The sequence below is a fragment of the Lates calcarifer genome, linkage group LG8 (genome assembly GCF_001640805.2).
Source record: "Lates calcarifer isolate ASB-BC8 linkage group LG8, TLL_Latcal_v3, whole genome shotgun sequence".
NCBI lineage: Eukaryota > Metazoa > Chordata > Actinopteri > Centropomidae > Lates > Lates calcarifer.
Window position 1 is genome coordinate 6,048,463 of NC_066840.1, and position 17,453 is coordinate 6,065,915.

General features: G+C 41.9%; 2 protein-coding genes across 7 annotated transcripts in view; one reads left to right on the plus strand and one right to left on the minus strand.

Annotated features, from left to right (window-relative positions):
* Positions 1-1,002: 1,002 nt before the first annotated feature.
* On the plus strand, positions 1,003-7,941 carry zgc:165573 (cysteine-rich and transmembrane domain-containing protein 1). Its single transcript, XM_018675472.2, has 3 exons — positions 1,003-1,170; positions 4,280-4,599; positions 6,879-7,941. Exons 2-3 carry the CDS (start codon positions 4,299-4,301, stop codon positions 6,980-6,982), a joined length of 405 nt encoding a protein of 134 aa, XP_018530988.1. The 5' UTR covers positions 1,003-1,170; positions 4,280-4,298; the 3' UTR covers positions 6,983-7,941.
* A 1,719-nt stretch (positions 7,942-9,660) lies between these two features.
* tenm2a (teneurin transmembrane protein 2a) overlaps positions 9,661-17,453 on the minus strand; it is a 221,344-nt gene continuing 213,551 nt past the window's right edge. For all 6 annotated transcript variants that reach the window (XM_051072189.1, XM_051072187.1, XM_051072188.1 and 3 more), the window contains 9 exons: positions 15,693-15,928; positions 15,288-15,584; positions 14,473-15,030; positions 14,054-14,323; positions 13,535-13,945; positions 13,301-13,411; positions 12,768-13,035; positions 12,190-12,320; positions 9,661-12,080 (listed from right to left, as the gene is read on the minus strand). In XM_051072189.1, coding sequence (XP_050928146.1) covers positions 11,343-12,080; positions 12,190-12,320; positions 12,768-13,035; positions 13,301-13,411; positions 13,535-13,945; positions 14,054-14,323; positions 14,473-15,030; positions 15,288-15,584; positions 15,693-15,928 — 3,020 coding nt within the window. In that variant the 3' untranslated portion in view covers positions 9,661-11,342. The remainder of the gene's footprint in view (positions 12,081-12,189; positions 12,321-12,767; positions 13,036-13,300; positions 13,412-13,534; positions 13,946-14,053; positions 14,324-14,472; positions 15,031-15,287; positions 15,585-15,692; positions 15,929-17,453) is intronic.

Genomic DNA, 17,453 nt, shown 5'->3' on the forward strand with positions numbered 1-17,453 from the left:
CACAGACACTGACGCTGAGCTAAAGCTCGACACCTGCAGAGAGGCCCGTGAGCCATAGCTCTCTCTTGTCATAACAGAAACTGAGCAGACTCACACAGAAATGGCCTACTTTTCTATAAACAGACAACATCAGACATTATTGTTATTGGGAACTTGTGCCCACGATAATTTTCCAGCACTTTGTTCACACAATAGTTTAAATGCATGTGTGTGCTTTAAATGAAAGCTAAAACTTTCCCCAACCCTAGCCTGTTGATTTATATAAAGAACATTAGAACAATGGGTACAGTGACTCTGCATGGTGTATTTTGATAGTAAAAAAGGACAAACTACACAACTTGTCTAAATGTGCGTATATATTCTAAAAATCTGTAATTTAAATGCCCCTCATATGCTTTTATTAATTTGAAAAGTGCTTCACTGATATATCTGACATATATGACTGATGGTTAAAATGACAAAAATAAATGAATGATGTCTCAACCAAGCCTCAAAGAAAAACATACTAGTAGGAGCCTGACACCTGCTGGTAGAAAACCAGTACTGCACCTTGACTAAACGTGCACTGCAGTAAACAAAAGGGGCCCAAATAGTTGTTGTTATTATTATTATTATTATTATTATTATTATTATTATTCATATATAATTCTAATTATGCTCAAAAATTATTATTTTTTATAACGTTTAGGAGCTGCAAAGTTTCCGTAACCTTAATAAAATCAACAATCAAATTCCAATGACGACAATAATCAGATCACTAATTAATGACTGACATTTATTAGTCACTCCTGAGCTAATCTCTCTCCTCGTATTCATTTCATTTTAGAGCCGGTGATGTAAACCTTTTTAATCTTTCATCTAGCCAGATGATCAGGAGTCATCGCTTTTCCCTGACGTCCCTCTGGTCATCGCTCTGGCTTGTGATTGGACGCTGTAAGCAGCGGTGCTGTCGCAGCAGCCAATCCCATCTGTTGATACCTACCAGCACTCCCCTTGTCGTACCCTTCTAATGACGTCACGTCCCGCTAACGTGATACGCACTAGGTTTCAGGAGGCTAGAGAGTCGCTCATCGCGGTCAAAATAGTAATAAATACAGGAGACAGAAGGAGTTTCTCTTCAAACAGACATTGCTGCTATTTACGCCAGACAGGAACACTATTTATTCTAAGGTAAGTAGTCCACACATGTCCGTTACTGTTTCTATGTGTGTAGGAGCCTAGTCATCCTGAACTTGCTGGGTCCGTGGCCTGCAGGTGCCACTTATTCGGCTTCTGTGAGTAGCTTAATATTTCTTAAACGTTGCTCAACCTAATGTCCACACGTTGATGTGAAAATACACTTTTCCTACTTTCAGTTCTAACACTAACAAAAGGGAATATGTTAATATTAGTTAAAAACAAACGAGCTCAACTGTCGAATACAAATGAATGTTGTTGTGGCTAAATATCACCGTTGCCAGTGAGTGTTTGTTTGTGTTAGATATGGTGGTCTTCCTAATTAGGTCCAATGGGGTGTCTTCATATACAGCCGGCCTCTTAGTATTGTGATGTCTCTAGACGTAGAGAAAGTAAACACTGGCTGCCAGGCTACAGAGCTGCTGTGTAACATAGACTCAATATAATGAAAGTTCTCTATGTCTGCCATCTGCCATGTATTACTGTGTAATATTTACAATGGAAATATTACTTTAAAGTTGACATAACGTGGTTAGAATAACTGGTAAATTTCCTGTAAATTTCCATCAAGATAGGAAATGTAGGAATTTGTTCATTCATTTAACTTATATCCTGTCTGACCATTGCACTTGTATTTTATAACCATAACGTTGACATTTATCTGAGCTTAACAGCAACTGATACTAGCACAAAGTGTATTTCAGATTTATTTGATCAGGTACCTAAATACTAATACATTTGTTAGTGCACTGACTACGTTTGTTAATCCTTCTTTAATAAGTACAATGCCATTAGGTTCAGTGGGATGTAATGGATAGAGACAGGTCTCAGGGGCACTGTCTGTGTGTGTCTGTACATGATATTATCACCATGATATTGTTGTGGAAACAGTGAGCTCACTCACTCATTCTTATAAGCCAACAGGGAAGAAAAAACAAATGACACACATGCAAATGAACATACACTCACGTACTGTTCAAGTCTTCATATGGGTCAAATGGCTGTAAATCTCTTCTCAACAGAGCTTAGTCTCATACCAAAGACTGGTGGAGATTATATGGGTACAATGAAGGCAAGAAGGTAGACGACAAGGTGAACTTTGATGCTGCAGCCATCCTCGGTGGTGTCAGGTTACGTATTATTAACAAGGTCCCTTTGAAAGAAGCTTTTTCCCAACCTTTTCTTAGCAATGTAACACTCTGTAATCACAGATGATTTAGGAGCTGGAGCAATGGTCTGACAGTCATGGAAGAAGCTTCCCTGTTAACGGGGAGAAAGAGAAATCTGATAATTGTGTTACTTTACTGCTCCTTGCTGCCTTAAGGTACAACACAAACAATCCACTAGGGATCATTTTGTTCCTCCTGGAGCACAGTAACCATAGTTACTGAGGCCCTGCCATCTGTCAGTAGCTTCAAGGACACGTTCGGGTGGTAAAATGTCCAGCTTTTGTGATCATGACTTAGTACAACATTAGCAGCTGTATTCTTTTAACTTCCCCTTTGGTCTGTTGAAATTTGCAATATCACAGTAGTTAGAAATTTGTATGAAATGCATTCATTATATTATCTTCAGGTATAACACTACCCTTAAACCCTATTACTAATGTTATTACCAAATTAGGCAACCAGAGAGATAAAATAATCAAGCATGATACTTTGAACCTAATTGATACAATATAAGCTTTTCCAAAACAGATAACAAGTACTGATAATGGCATTGGCAACCACCATTGTTCTACCATTGTGAGAAATGCCTCAAGGCACAATTCAGTTTACAGCCACAGTTACTGCATTGCTTCATTATAGACAGAAGATTGGATGTGGATACCAACAGTAGCGGAGCAGAAAGGAGTTGGAGTGCTATTTAGATGTTTACAGTTTATACATGCATCGTGACAGAGGAATCCTGGGCGGCCTAACAGAGTTGCAGTCCTCCATGTGGCCCACTTTCCTTTGTTGTGGCTGTTTTGCATGAGCAAGTCCAGTGATGAAGGCTAGCATAAGGGTTGTGATGAGCCCAGATCTACCTTAACAGAAGCCATTAGTGGTTGGCTGGGAAATGCACTGCCTTCTCACAAGGTCTAAAGGGAAACAAATAACCTCTACACACATTTATTGTGCTGTCAGAATAGCTTAAAGATTTAAACAGTCTCTGGGTAGGTAATAACAAAAGGAATGTTTTCTTAAACTGTCTTTTGTATGTTAGTTTCACACACCCCACAGAAATGCAATATGAATGTGTGATCTCGCTAATATGACATGCCACACGTGTTTGTTTCTGAGTATGAAAGGTGGAAAACCAAGTGTGAAGATACAACCAGTGCAGACCTGTATGGTTACTGCAGTCTCTTTGTCTTTCCCATGGTTCACTTGAGTAGCCTCACCCTACACACACTGACGCAGCCTCCATTTGTAAAGTCCTTGTGTGAATGGTAAGATAATGGTTGTTTATCCCTGGCAGGGCTGATGTGGGTTGTGACTGACCGTTGGCTCAAATGACACCCTCAGCAAAATCTAAAATAATATGTCGGGCTTGTCCTTCCTGTGGAGGCCATGGTTGTTTGCCATATGAGTCTGCAAAAGCATGAAACATCAGGAAATGGATTTATATGCTATGTACTTTCCTGTTCTGGGAAACAGTTGCATCATTTTTGTGCCTGTCTAAAAATGCTGTGCTCCTATATCAGGACTCTGGGGATTCTTAGTCCTAATGTGACTCTAGAGGCTTGATTATACACACATGCATAGATACACATTCACACACTTATCTGCATAATCCATACATAAACCACACATTGGTGTGATCAGAATCAAGACACATTCACTTATATAAATTAAAAAGTTATGATGAACTGTTGTATTTATCTTTCCTGTAGAGGAACATGTATACATTTCTAATATGTGATAATATAACATGTGGTACCTGGTGTTGACCCGTAGTATTTATTATTTGTCACTTGTTTGATATTCGTATCAGTATTGATCAGTACACAGGACAGACTCCTTCTGTCTGTCTTCAGTGTATCTACTTTGCAGACTAACAACCATTAGAAAAGTACCAGTCATATAAACAGTCACCCCTGTTTTCTTGGTTTTTTCAGGTGATTGTTCAACCCAAAGATGAATTTTGAGCAGCCCCCTCCATACCCAGGCAGCGGCCCCACTGCTCCAGGCTACCCAGCCCAGGGCCCACCTCCACAAGGCTACCCACCTCAGGGTTATCCTCAACAGGGATACCCTGTAAACATGGAGCAGCCTAATCCAGCATACCCTAACTACCCACCCGGACCAGTGGGCCCCGGAGGTCCTTATCCCGGCCCAGGACAGCCTCCTTACCATGGATACCCTGGACAACCACAGTTTGGCTGGCAAGGGGGACCCCCTCCTGGCCCTATGTATGGGGAAGCTCCCAAAAACACAGGTGAGTGATAACAGATGTGTAGGTTATTCAAAATGGTGTCAGAACAAAATGATTGAAGACCTCTGATAATATGGCAGTACTATACTGAGAGAGGTGTTGACTGGGAATTTTCGTCTGCATCCGGAGAATCTGGACAGACTGTTTCAAACTCTAAGGCGAGGGTCACACTACCACCGGGGTTAGCACTAACTTCATAGCTAGTTTGGTAGCATGATTGCTGCAAGGTTGACCAGTAATAACAACTTTGGGTTTGATCATTTTGTTTTCTTTTTAAAAAGAAAAATGTCACAGCAGACACATTTCAGGAGGAATTTGCAGCCAAACAATTTGAACAGTAGGTGGAATTCTTTTGTTGTGCAACAGACCCACACATTAAAGAATCTGTGAGAAAATGCTGGGATGATTGAAGATAGATAGTATTTTATATTGAAGGAATCCAGACATGTTGTTTTCAAAGTCTAATCAACTAGAAATTATATTTGCATGAATATTATAATAGAAATGATGTCATATATTGGAGAGAGGCTTCTGGTCTTTAATGTGTTTCTCCCATAATCTGTTTTAAATTTGAAACTAAATAGAAGTAAAAGAATAAAGAAATGTGACAAGCTTTTCAAAGTTTTTTTTTCCTTTACTGACTTTCCAATGACAGTTGTGCTGTGGGCGTCTTCACTGTTTACCCTCTTCCACAGTACTGTAAATTAGCTTACTGCCGCCTTCAGCTGTCTCCATTGGTCATGTGACCCCACGTTTGCTGGTTCTAGCTGTTTGGTGATCAAACGTCACAGTTGAAGAAACACAAATGTAAACAATACAAATAAAGAAGGCTAAATTCCATCTGGCTGCTTAATTTTCAGGGTCCTGGTATTGTTCATGTTGGCTCACTGTCACACTGCCATGGCTTCATGGGACAGAAAATGGGGCCATTGTTTTTAATAACACCTGTGATTTTCCTGCTGTGAAAAAGCCCTATTACCTTCATCATCAATTAATCTGGCATTCATTTACCAGATTAACTGATGTCTTAAAGCTCTAGGTGACGCCTTCTGATTGCTTCTTAGTCAAAGACATTTACTGTATTTTAATAAAATACCAGGACGAGCAGAAAATAGTTGAGAAGCTGGAACCATCAAATCCTTGGCATTATGAAACATGACTTGAATGAATTCATTATTAATTCAATTGTTATTGATTGTCTCATCAGTCATCTGATAAAACTGTTTTAGCTCCATGTGGGACTGTAAAATGCTAAAACTGTTAATATGCAGAGTAAGCAATTAAGGATTCAACAGTGTGGAGTTAAGATAAAAAGGTGTGTTAATGCAGTAACACCTCCCAACTGAACATCCTGAATAAACTGTGGCATAAGCTGTGAAACAAAAAGCACACTGTAAAATATTCAAAATGAATATGCAAAAAGAACAGTCTTGCTCTCAGAGAACACAGTTAACACCTTTATGTATTCAAGCAAGTAGGAAGGTGTTGCTGCTGTGACCCTGACTTATGATAAGCCTCCTCTGGTTGATCAAAGCAGAGCATTCTATCAATATTCATGCAGTGAGTCATTTTGATTGCACTGTTGATTATTAAATATTAGCCATTCATTAACCACTTCTTTGTCATATTATTATCAGAGTTCAGTGTGATAAGTGGTCAGCTAGCTTCACTTTATCTATTGACCAGAAGCAGGGTTACCTTAGTAACACATTCACCTATGTCATGAGTCACTGCACCTGACTGTTAAAAGCAGGATGATTGTTTTCCTCCACATAAATGATTAATCGCAAACACAAGGAAGGGGAGATGTATTCGGTCAGGCCTGTTGTTTGACTTGTCTTTTTGTCTGGAACAGATGGTAAACCTCACGTATGGGTAACATAATCCTTTCACATAACTAATTTAGATGTTTTGACTGAAGGTGAAATAAAGCCAATGCTGTACATGTGAAGTGAGGGGAAATGCCTTGTTGGGGCACAGAGGTGTGTGGTCCCGAAAGCTCTCATTTCATTTGCCCAATGATACATCAAAGCGATGCTAATGTTACCTGACTGTAACGCTGTCTGATCATGGCTCTGGGCTGCTATGGTATTACCATGGAGATGTGCCTCCCGTGATGAACGTAATTAGAAGAAAATCATAGCAGCCATGGTTACACTTGAACTCCCTGCTGAGGACTTTTTATGCAATTTTAGGAAAGAAAAAGTCAGTAATTTCTTTCTATTCTTTTTCCTTCTTCTACATCGCTCCTCATCTGCACTCGTCTCTTTTTTCCCCTGCAGTGTACGTGGTGGAGGACAGGAGAAGAGACGACACAGGAGACACATGCCTGACAGCCTGCTGGACAGCTCTGTGTTGCTGCTGTCTCTGGGACATGCTGACATAACGCTGTTCACCAACTGTTCACCCCCATAACCCCCTTGCCCCCCATTTCTGTGCCTCAGATCCCATCGCCCCGCTCCCCCCATCTGCCTTAAACCTTGCACGCCCTTAAAACTACCCCTCCATTTCCTCGACACGTTTTTTGCACGTCTATAAATAAAAGCCTCGATCCCATGCGGAAGTCTCTTCCCAAGGCCTCCCACTCTACCTTGATGTGAAACCCTCAGCACTGACTGACTGACCGACCCTGTCCAGGAGCTACTCTGTAGCAGCTTGTAACTGAGCTTCTCAACATAACCTGAATCTCAGGCTCTTTATTACAATTGCACACCTACACACAACAGGCAGCACACACACAGACAAGGTAGACACACAAAAACACGTACACACATACAGTATACTTGGATCTCAGGCTCATCTAGTGTGATGCTCTTTGGCACTTTATGATGATTACCTCTGTAAGATACTACTCCTGCCTGCCCTTTCAACCATCTCCAACCCTTCCCAACCCCCCCCCCCCCCCCCTTCAGCTGCTTATCCTGCCCCAGGACTACCCCTTATCCTATACCCCATACCCCAAAGGCCACTAAGACCCTGGCTGTTAATGAGCCACTGGGTGCTACATGCTTGAAATGTATCCCTTTCATTTGCACAGAAGCTGTTTTTGCCGACATACGTCTTCAGGTGGAATCATATGACAATAAATGGAATGCATTTTTAAAGATGACAGTGATTTATGTTTGATTACTGTTCACATTATATGGCCACAATGTTTTTTTTTCATGGTGATCTTGATAAGAAAAAAAAATTCCAATATAATTTTTATTACATACCTTGGAGATAAAACTGAAAATGTGAAAAAAAAATGTTGTGATTGCTCAACAGAGAAAACCAAATGACCTGTTGTTTGCCTTTTTTGCTTAAGATGAGAATCTTGCATTAAAATAATTTATTCCCATGAAATGGAAGGCTCTGTGATTTGTGTTTGAGGGATTGCAGCAGTAAACACAAGTGTGGGTGGAGTGTTGGGGTTAAATCGGGAGTAGGGAGTATAGATCAGTATACTGTTGCTGCTTGGGCCTGGTCGGATCCATTCAGCTATTTATAACACAGCTGCTAGTACAGGACGTTGGTAGCGACATGGCTGCCTGTCTGATGCAACAACTATGTTTCAGAAAAGTGAAGCTAAGTGAAAGTAAATCACTGGAGAGAATTTTATACAAAACTGACAAGGGAATAAATTACAGAATGTATCATGGTTTCCTAATGCACACTACCTTAAAAGCAGTGGTGGTAATACTGTTGCTCCACTACGAATCAGAGGGAAATCTTATTAACTGTCCAACAGTACAGAAAGGGGGTCAAATTTACTTAAGTACTGCCTAGATTTTAAACGCTGACATGGGACGTTCTGCATGATGAGTACTTCACCTGTTGATACGTCAAGTACGTTTTGTTGCTAACTCCTGTACTAGGGTAAACGTAAAGCACAGGACTGTTACACAATGGATAGTGTGGTGTTGCCACTTTCACTTGGAGCCGTAGTAACTAGTATTAATTGGCCATCTGGGGGCAGTGGAAACAAACTGTGAACGCAACACTGACACATGATCACCTTTCAAGTTGACGAACGTGTTAGCAAATTGTTGCTAAAAAGACGTGGGCAGACGTGGGATAACATTAGCATTAATTTGGAGTCCTATCCGTGGCCACTTGGTGTAGGACAGCATTTGCCCACTTTTTAACTCTGTTTATCGTTTCTACAACCGAAGACCGTGCAAACAACTGCCCGCTGTGTCCGGAAACGACTCTATGTTGCTGTGAGAATCTGCAGCGTTGGGTGATAATCTGATAATGGAGCTTTTTCACAGCAGACATTTCGACTCGTCTTAGCAGGAAAAGCACAGGTGTTGCTAATGACATTAACTAACTCGGTTCCATCAAGTGTCTCAGTCAGCCATGTCAGTGTGATAGTGAGCCAGCAGTGTCCCTTAATTACCTCACCTAAATAATGTTATCAGTCACACCTGTGCTTTCCCCGCCATTGCATGCTAAAATGTCTGCTCTGAAATTATCTACTCTCAATGGGATCAGTACTACAAGTGACCCCTTTCACATTAGTTTTTTAAACTATTAAAATATTGGTTATGGACACTAACACCTCTTCAGCCACTTTTGAAAGTGGGTGAGACATCTAAAATTCAATAGAACAGAGTAAAATTATCCCAGGAAATAACAGTTACACATAAGCATTTGGAGTTAACAGGGGTTATCTTAATGGCCACTTAAAAGCACATTAGAATCGATGAACAGTCAGTGTCAAAAATAGTGGGCCCATGTATGTGTTTTAATTACTGTAAGAAATGTGTTTGGAGAGAGGAAAACATTGGTTGTTGAGTACTTGCTTACTGGCATACCATTAAGTCATTTATTCATATTTTGTTTCAAACCAGAAGATCTGAAGCAATATCAGTGAGGTTGATGCATGAGTGAGAAAGAGAAAGAAACAGTCAGCCTATTTTAATCAATGGAGCTATATCAACATCACTCCAGAGATTGCTTTGAAATGCTGCTGGTGTGAATGTGTGTCATTCGAGTCTGGTGGAATTTGTTACTGTAAAAAGAACATCAATAGTCTTCAAACACAAAAATGAGATGAAAGTGAACTACACGGTGCTCAGATGAAGTAAACAATTATGTTTTATTGATAAGGTTCTCAGAAGAGTCTCGTTTCAGTGAATGTATAAGAATCATCCTTTGATAATACTGATTTGGTACATTATGACATCCAGCACGAGTCTCTTCACAGTGAGAGGGATCCATTACTGCTACTGCTGTTGGGATCTAGGACAGAAATATCTCTGCTTTCAAGCAAAAAAACAGTCAAAAACAACAAACTGGGGATTGATATTGTAGATATGGAATATTAGAGTGCCACAAAACTCTAGAGTAGTAAGACCAGCTAAAGATTTTGCACATTACAAGCCACTTCCTCTTAGAAATATAAAACTTGATATTCTGAACAATATTCTACTGTGCTGCATAAAGGTAGGTCTATACACTGTACATCGAAATATATTTCGAAAAAACAGATTTCACAGTTTTAAAGACTTTATTTAAAGTATAAACCGTTTTTTTAAAACACTTTATTACATAAATTATTCTTTTTGAGAGTGACTATTATTTGCCCTGGCAGCAAACTGAAATTAATACAAAAACAAAATGAACATTTCTTACATATTTTACAAAAGAAAATAAACTCATCCATTAATGTTCATTTCGAATAGAACTGGTGACTCATTCATGATTGTCATATAGTACTAAGAATAAATAAATAAAAAAGAATAAAATAAAATAAATACTAACTTAGCATGTTTTCCAGACTCTGTGAGTGGTGTGTTTGATCGTTCTGTACAGAAGTGCCTTGGTGAAAGTCTCACAATTCTACCGCGACTGAAACGTACAAAACTACGGCATCTACAGTATACGCAACATCCTGAAATTTAGTGTAGTCAGACACATATGTAGTAATATGATTCTTCTCCCCATTTCAAAATAAACAATGCTGTGTGATACCACTGTCCACAAATATAGCCATCACTTTTTTTGACTTTGTTTTTTTAAAAAGTTTATCCTCTAGTCTGTTAACAGCTTGGATTTGTTAAATGATGCCGTTAGCATGTGTGTTGCTTGGTTGGATGTGCGCTGCCTCAGCAGCAGAGGACTGGTCCGTGGTGGACGATGGGAGGCCTGAGACAGGGAGACGACTCATAGTATTGGACGACCTTTTAACCTTGCCTTGTCTGCCGCTGTTTTATGACGTCCTCTGTTGATGTGTAGTTGTAATGGCTGCTCTCTGGAGTGGCTTTGTCTCCACTTTGGTCCCTTTGCCTTCAGTGTCTATTAGAGACAGACAAGCCTTCACTGCAGATGCCAGCACAGTACAACTCCACCGTGTGTTCAGTAGCTGTCATGGCCGCTCTCAGTGTGACCCAAAAAATATGGGTGAAAATATCACTATCTTTTTTAAAAAGGGGAATCTTCTTATTCATTAAGCAACAGTTCTTAAAGTTCTTCAGTGCTTTTTCAGTTGTTCAAAGTTTTTTCAAAAAAAGAGCTGTTTGACTAAACTTTAAATTTTTTGCCTGTGGCAGTAAAATCAACAATAACATGTTTTCTGACAAGTCATTCTTTTCAAAAGTCCCTGCAGCGTTCCGTGAGTAACCCCATTTGTTGGTTATTTCTCCATGGGTTTTGAGAGGAGTAGGGTTGAGGAGGCTGGGTAGGAAAAAGGAGCAGGATTTAGAGAAGTGAAAGTGGGAGAGAGGGAAGAGTCTGCCCCTCAAGCGAGTTCAGGTGGGCTGTTACCTCTTGCCCATCTCGTTCTGTCTGAGGAACTGGATATTGTTGCTGCTGTCAGCCAGTTCTGGATACTGCTCCACAGGCAGTACATAGTAGCCGTCGTAGCCCTGTACTCTACCTGTTGTTAGTAGCTGCTGTCTCTCCCCCTCCGTCCAGAGGCGACTGCCTCCCTTCCCATCTCTGGCCCTCTGCTGTTCCTTGGCCCAGGCCCCAGCCAAAGCTCTCTGCCTGGCTAACTCCAACAGTCTTACCTTCTCTTCATCCACCACATCCACAGCCAGCCCGTACCGAACACTCAGTACTAATGATGGAACTGCAAACTCTACAGTCACTCCTCTTCTTGACCGGCCACTCACTGTAACATTGATGCCGCTCTCAAGGGACTTACGGCCATTTGTAAGCCCGAGGGCCAACAGGTCACTGTCAGCAGAGCCAACTTTCACAAAGAAATGACAGTCCTTCCCATCCTGGGTGTAATGGGTGCCTTCAAGGTACTGGGCGCCGTTTAGCACCAGAGCCACTTTGCGGCTGTCATCACTGGCCAAAGCAGACACGCCGGCCACCACTCGGCCCTCCTTCAATGCCAGCATTACTCCTCGACCTATTATGGGAGTGCTGGTGCCAAACCAGTGACCCGGCTTGTCCTTTCGTCTGCGACGTTCCTTGTTGAGGAGACGACCCTCCAGGGCCATGAAAGCCTGGTTGTGACGCTCTGCTGCCTGTTGCACACCTGTGATGAGCTACATGAAAAAGTTGGATAAAGTGTTAACATTAAATTTATGACAGAAGCTAAATCACTAAAATAGGGTTACTAGTGGATTTAATTATTTTTTGCAAAGTAGTCCATACCTGTCCATTCTCACAGTGCTGGGTGGCCTGCAGCTCGTATGGTGGCTCCACAAAGTAGAGCGAGTGTCGAGGGAACCCTGGGATTATGTTACTGAGCTGGAAGCCAAACATCACCAGCCAGCTCTTCACATCTACAGCAGCAGACGAGAGAGAAATGACTTTGCTGAATGACAAAGTTAAACAAGATGGCAAATGTATCATTTTTTATGATATAAAAGTAAAAGTGTGGTTGCCTCTGTGACTCAGCTGGTGTTATTGTGTTATGGAAAGCTATCAGCCACTGTGCCATCTGTAGCACATTGTTCCTTGCAACTATCTTGTCCATAACAATCTGCTTCTCCTTAACACTAGAGGTATCAGTGACAATGTCAGGACGTTACAAGCAAAGTTTAGCTTGTTCTTGAGTGAACTAAAATTATCTTTACACCTGGGCTTTATCTGTATATATTTCTGTACATTAACTTTGGAAATATACTTTTTTTTAAAACTAGTTTTTCATATGCTCTGAAGAAATGGGCAGCTTCAAATCCTTTATAACACCATTTTAGACATCATGTAAATACATGTTTGTCCTTTACCTGTGACATAGTTCTTGACATCCAGCATGTCACTGAGGGGGTTGTTGTTCTTGAACATGTACAGATTAAAGGGAGAGGGATCCTTCCCTATCTTGGGCCAGATGCTGTAGTCAGGCGAGGTCCAGCGTCCAGCCAAGACATCATAGTCCCGCTGGGTAAAGTGGACCAGCTTAGTCAAAGGGTCGTAGAGGCCACCATGGAAACCCACCACCAGCTGAAACTCTGGGTTAGAGTCCAGGTACACTTCTCCATAGGCTGTATATTGCACCTGGGTGACACAAGATTACTCAGTTTGCTTTAAATGATTATTAGTGCTCCCACTGATGGAAAGCTTTCAACACCAGGTGAGTGTTACAGAACAGCAGCTGATAAGGATTTAGTGTCTCATAAAAGCACACTTTGGGCATAGCAGATGCCAAATGCCTTTTCCATGTGCTGATTTCTTCTTGTTTTTGCTAATTTTACTTAAACAACACAATTTTTGTAGCTGTAATTTATTGCAAATAATGAGATTCAAGGCCACTGTGTATTACCTGTTTGATCATCTGTCCATTGCTGCTGAAGACAGCCAGTGGTGTGCCAGTGTTGTCAGAGGCTATGTAGTATTCCTCCCCACTGCTCACCTCCATGGCGAACAAATGTCCCTAATCATGAGACAGCCAGAAATTCAGGACATTTAAATTGTGTTTCAGGATAGGGCATATGCTGATACGTTGAAATATAAGGATATTGGTGCATATGGCACATCTCTGTCCACCCACACCTACCTGCAGGTCATAGTAGAGTGACGAGATATCTGAGCTGGAGTGGTTGAAGATGTGTGTGACCCTGGTTGGGTGGTTTAGGTCAGCATAAAAGAACTGAAGGTGCTGTCCCAGGCTGTTCCTTGTGGACACCCTTCGTCCCAGACCGTCGTAATGATACACAACACTCCAGCCGCCAGGACCTCGATTATAGGCCCGCAGTAGCTGACCTTTGGAGTTATAGTCAAAGACGTCTGAACCACGCTGGCTCAGAAAGCCATCTTCATCCAGGCGGTACTGGACATCTCCCAGGCGTGTGATGCGGTCTCTGAGATCATAGCGGAGCGGCAAGATACGGGCGCTGTTCCCGGGATTGAGCAGATGGAGGTTACCGTTCAGGTCGTAGCTGTAGCGCCAAGTAGACCAGTCATTCACCTGGATAAAACAAAGAGACTCATGAATTAGATATAACTAGTCTGACACTCCAGGTTCTAAAGAAGAGACAGTGCCTTAAATTCCACTTTCTTCACACAGAATATTCACCTTGACGCCACTGAGCTGTCCGTCTCCGTCATAATCATAGCGGTACTGGGTGGTGTTGGCGTAGGGCCCGATTTTGAGCTCTCTCTTCACCACCCGTCCCATGCTGTCATACTGCACCGTCATCCAGTACATAAGTGAACGGAATATCTCGTACTGGACCTCCTTGATGCGACCGTGAGTGTCAAAATGCTTACTCAGTGTCATAACGGCTGTGGTGATGATTTGATTAATGTCGTAGTAAATGACCCCGAACTTTCCAAAGTGCTCCACCTATAGGAGAGAGGGAAAGGTTAGAGAAAAGGTGAGTCATCTGATAGCCAAAGAAAGTACATTTACAGACGTAGTTGGTTTTGCAAGTTAAAGAAGTTTGTACACAATTGCTCAAAAAGACATTGTAGATTAGAACCAAATTTCTGCACCTTTCCAGAGATTTCATCGTATCTGTAGAGGTCAACAGGCAGTGGCGTCTCGCTGATGACTGGCTTCATGCTGGCGATACGGAAGCTGTTGTCATGGTAGGTGTAGTCAAACCTTGCATTGACCATTCCCTCCTCACTGAAACGGTAGATCTGCTTGTCTATAAGCGGGCCCATTTTACGGTAGCGAATGGTACACGAGAAGCCCCCACTCTGCAGGTTTACCATCTTCAGCACACCAGCTGTCTCATCGTAACCGAAAGTGACGGCAGTGCTGTCGTACACGATCTCTGACAGCTTTGCCAGCTTGCCATACTTGTAGAGAACACGGCGGCCGGTACCCAGGTAATGCGTGGCCTGAGGTCTGCCGTCCTCACAGAAGTCATGGATTATGGAGGCATTGCTCTCTGGGGGATTGTAGGTGTTGCGAATGTAGCCAACTGACACATGTGTGAACATGGTGTGGCGGGCCACACTGGGCATGGTGACAGCTGTGACCCGACCTGAGGCGTCAAACTCAAAGACATACTGTCTTTGACTCTGCAGGAGCAGCACCATGGACTGGAAAAAGAGGGGGAGGCAAAATACGGATTAATATAATAGCATTATCAATGGGTGACTTGCCTCCTGTGAAATAGCACCAGGAGTAATTTTCTCTCAGCAGACAAATTTGAATCTCCATAACCGTGAAAATGATGTATTATTTCACTCAATTCTGCAGTTCTTCCAAATGACTATTCTTTCTTGCTATTGCCTTGCTTTGGTAAGATTTGACTATTAGATGACAGTGTTAAAGATTACTTGTTAAGATCACTTACTTTGTCAAGGTAGCTGTAACTCCACACCTTCCCGTCCACAAAAGAACGGGACAGGATGCGTCCCTGGGGGTCAAACTCGGTCCTCTCACTCATGCTCCCCCTCTGCAGCCCAACAAGCTGTCCAGTGGTTGAATATGACACATTGACCACTGCCAGACTGCTGCTGGGCAACCACATAGCTGGGCGGCCCTGAGCGTCATACATGATGCGTAGCGTGAACTTGCGGTGATCATCGTAAATCTTCTCTGTGCGTGTGTTCCGGTCAAAGTCAATGGAGAGGAGGTTGCGTCCATGAGCCTAAAGAAAAGGAAGATAGGAACAGTTGCATTTTAATGTCAAGACTGAAGATGTGGAAAATAGCCAGATGTAAACAAAGTCATCTCTGACTCATTAAAAACAACTCACCCGTAGCTTCCTGCCAAAAACAGTGACCTTGCCCTTGGTCTGCTCCTTGCGCAGACGCCACTCAATGGAGTTGAGGCCGTTGTCTGTGGGCAGGGTGATGTTTCTCCGACCAATTGTAGGGCTAACGGAACCTGCCAGGATATGGGGCTCTGTGTGAAAGCTGATGCCCATTCCATTGGCGTACATCACTCTCAGGGTCCCATTGTTGCACAACTGATAGCTGTTCCTCACCTGGTCTGTAATTGGAGATAAATAAACATATCATAAGATAGGCAAGGCAAGAAGCCAAAGAGGCACCAGGGAACTTCTCTGTATTCAGATCCTGTCAGACCCAAACCCCAGCAAATCTATAACTGGAAGCGTTTGATTGGGGTCAGACATAGTCAACAAAAAAGACTGCTTCAGTGCTCCTTAATTTAGGGAAAAAGTCCTGTACCATAAAAAAAAGTAAGTAAGTAAAATGGAGTTAACAGACCTGAACACATCCATGTGACAGAAATTATAATAAAAGCTGGGTGGGTGCACGGGTTTGATAAGGAGGATGTGAACACTGGGCACAGGCACAGTATGGGATGAGGCAGGCACATCATGTATATTGTGGCTAATTGTCATCTCTTCAGTTAAATTGCCTCCTTTTTTGAGAAAAAAAAAATCCATTCTTATTTAGCCTAACAGGACCATCCTTAGTGCCACCCCATAATTCATTTCTTTGGTTATACTTAAAAGATTAAAAAAGTTTTTGTCTTTCTCACTGACATCACATTCTTTTGTGGCCTAATTTAGGTTCAGTCAAAACCTCTTAGAACTGTAGCTCTTTTTTCTTAATGTTACATGATTTGTCCTTCATGGCTTTATTCAGCCTCACAGCATTTTTCATTGAGGTCAGGGAGGAATTAAATAAGCTTTGGATTTTTTGGATTCAGTTCCTGATTCTGTGAAACATGACAGACTGCAGCTAAAGAGTAAAGGAGTAAGGGCAGTGTTGACAGACCCAGATGTTTACTCTAGCCTTTACCACACAGAATCCCAGTTTACACCCAAACAGCCAGTCAGAGACAGCCAAAGCCCATCTGACAGTAAACAACATGGCTGTCAACATGCCTACCAGCATCGATAGAACCTCAGCATTGAAGGAAAGCAGTTAATGATACAAGGAATTGAAATAGAATGTGCATGTTTGTGAAGGTGCAGCACACCCTCTTTTACTCATATACAGAAGTGGAAATGGGAAATTACAGTCAAAAGCCTAGAGGCTCATGTCAGTACGAACCAGATCATGTCCATAAAATATTTATGGACCTAATTCTTATTCCTACAAACTTCAAAATCCTCTGAATAAAAATAGGCTAAACTGACATCTCTCTACAATCTCTCTATCACTATAATTTAATGACTCACTCTCAAACCCAAGAATGGAAACAGATAAGCCCATGTCTAATGCTGAGGCTACATTTTTCCTCTGATGTCTGAAAACAGGCGTCTTGATCACATTGAAGTGATTGAAAATGAGATAAAGTTGTTTTTCAGCTCAGAAATATCTGGCAGATTCAGAGGGGGGCTGCTTTTTTATTTCATTTACAAAAGGTGAGGGGATCAGATGGTGTCTCCCTTTGAAGCCCCGCCATAAATGACAGTAATCCATAAGGCCAATTTGTAATAAAGCTCCAGGCACATTTTAACAATGCCTCAAACAGACAAGTGAAGCTTTTTCCATTGACTTGGCAGCAACAGCCTTTAGATAAATCTTCTCTGCTCTCTCTG

What these genes read in the sequence shown, in the direction of transcription:
- zgc:165573 (XM_018675472.2), top strand. Translation starts at nt 4,299, where the DNA reads ATGAATTTTGAGCAGCCCCCTCCATACCCAGGCAGCGGCCCCACTGCT. An exon ending in GGAAGCTCCCAAAAACACAG is followed by an intron (nt 4,600 to 6,878) that starts GTGAGTGATAAC and finishes TTTCCCCTGCAG; the next exon opens with TGTACGTGGTGGAGGACAGG.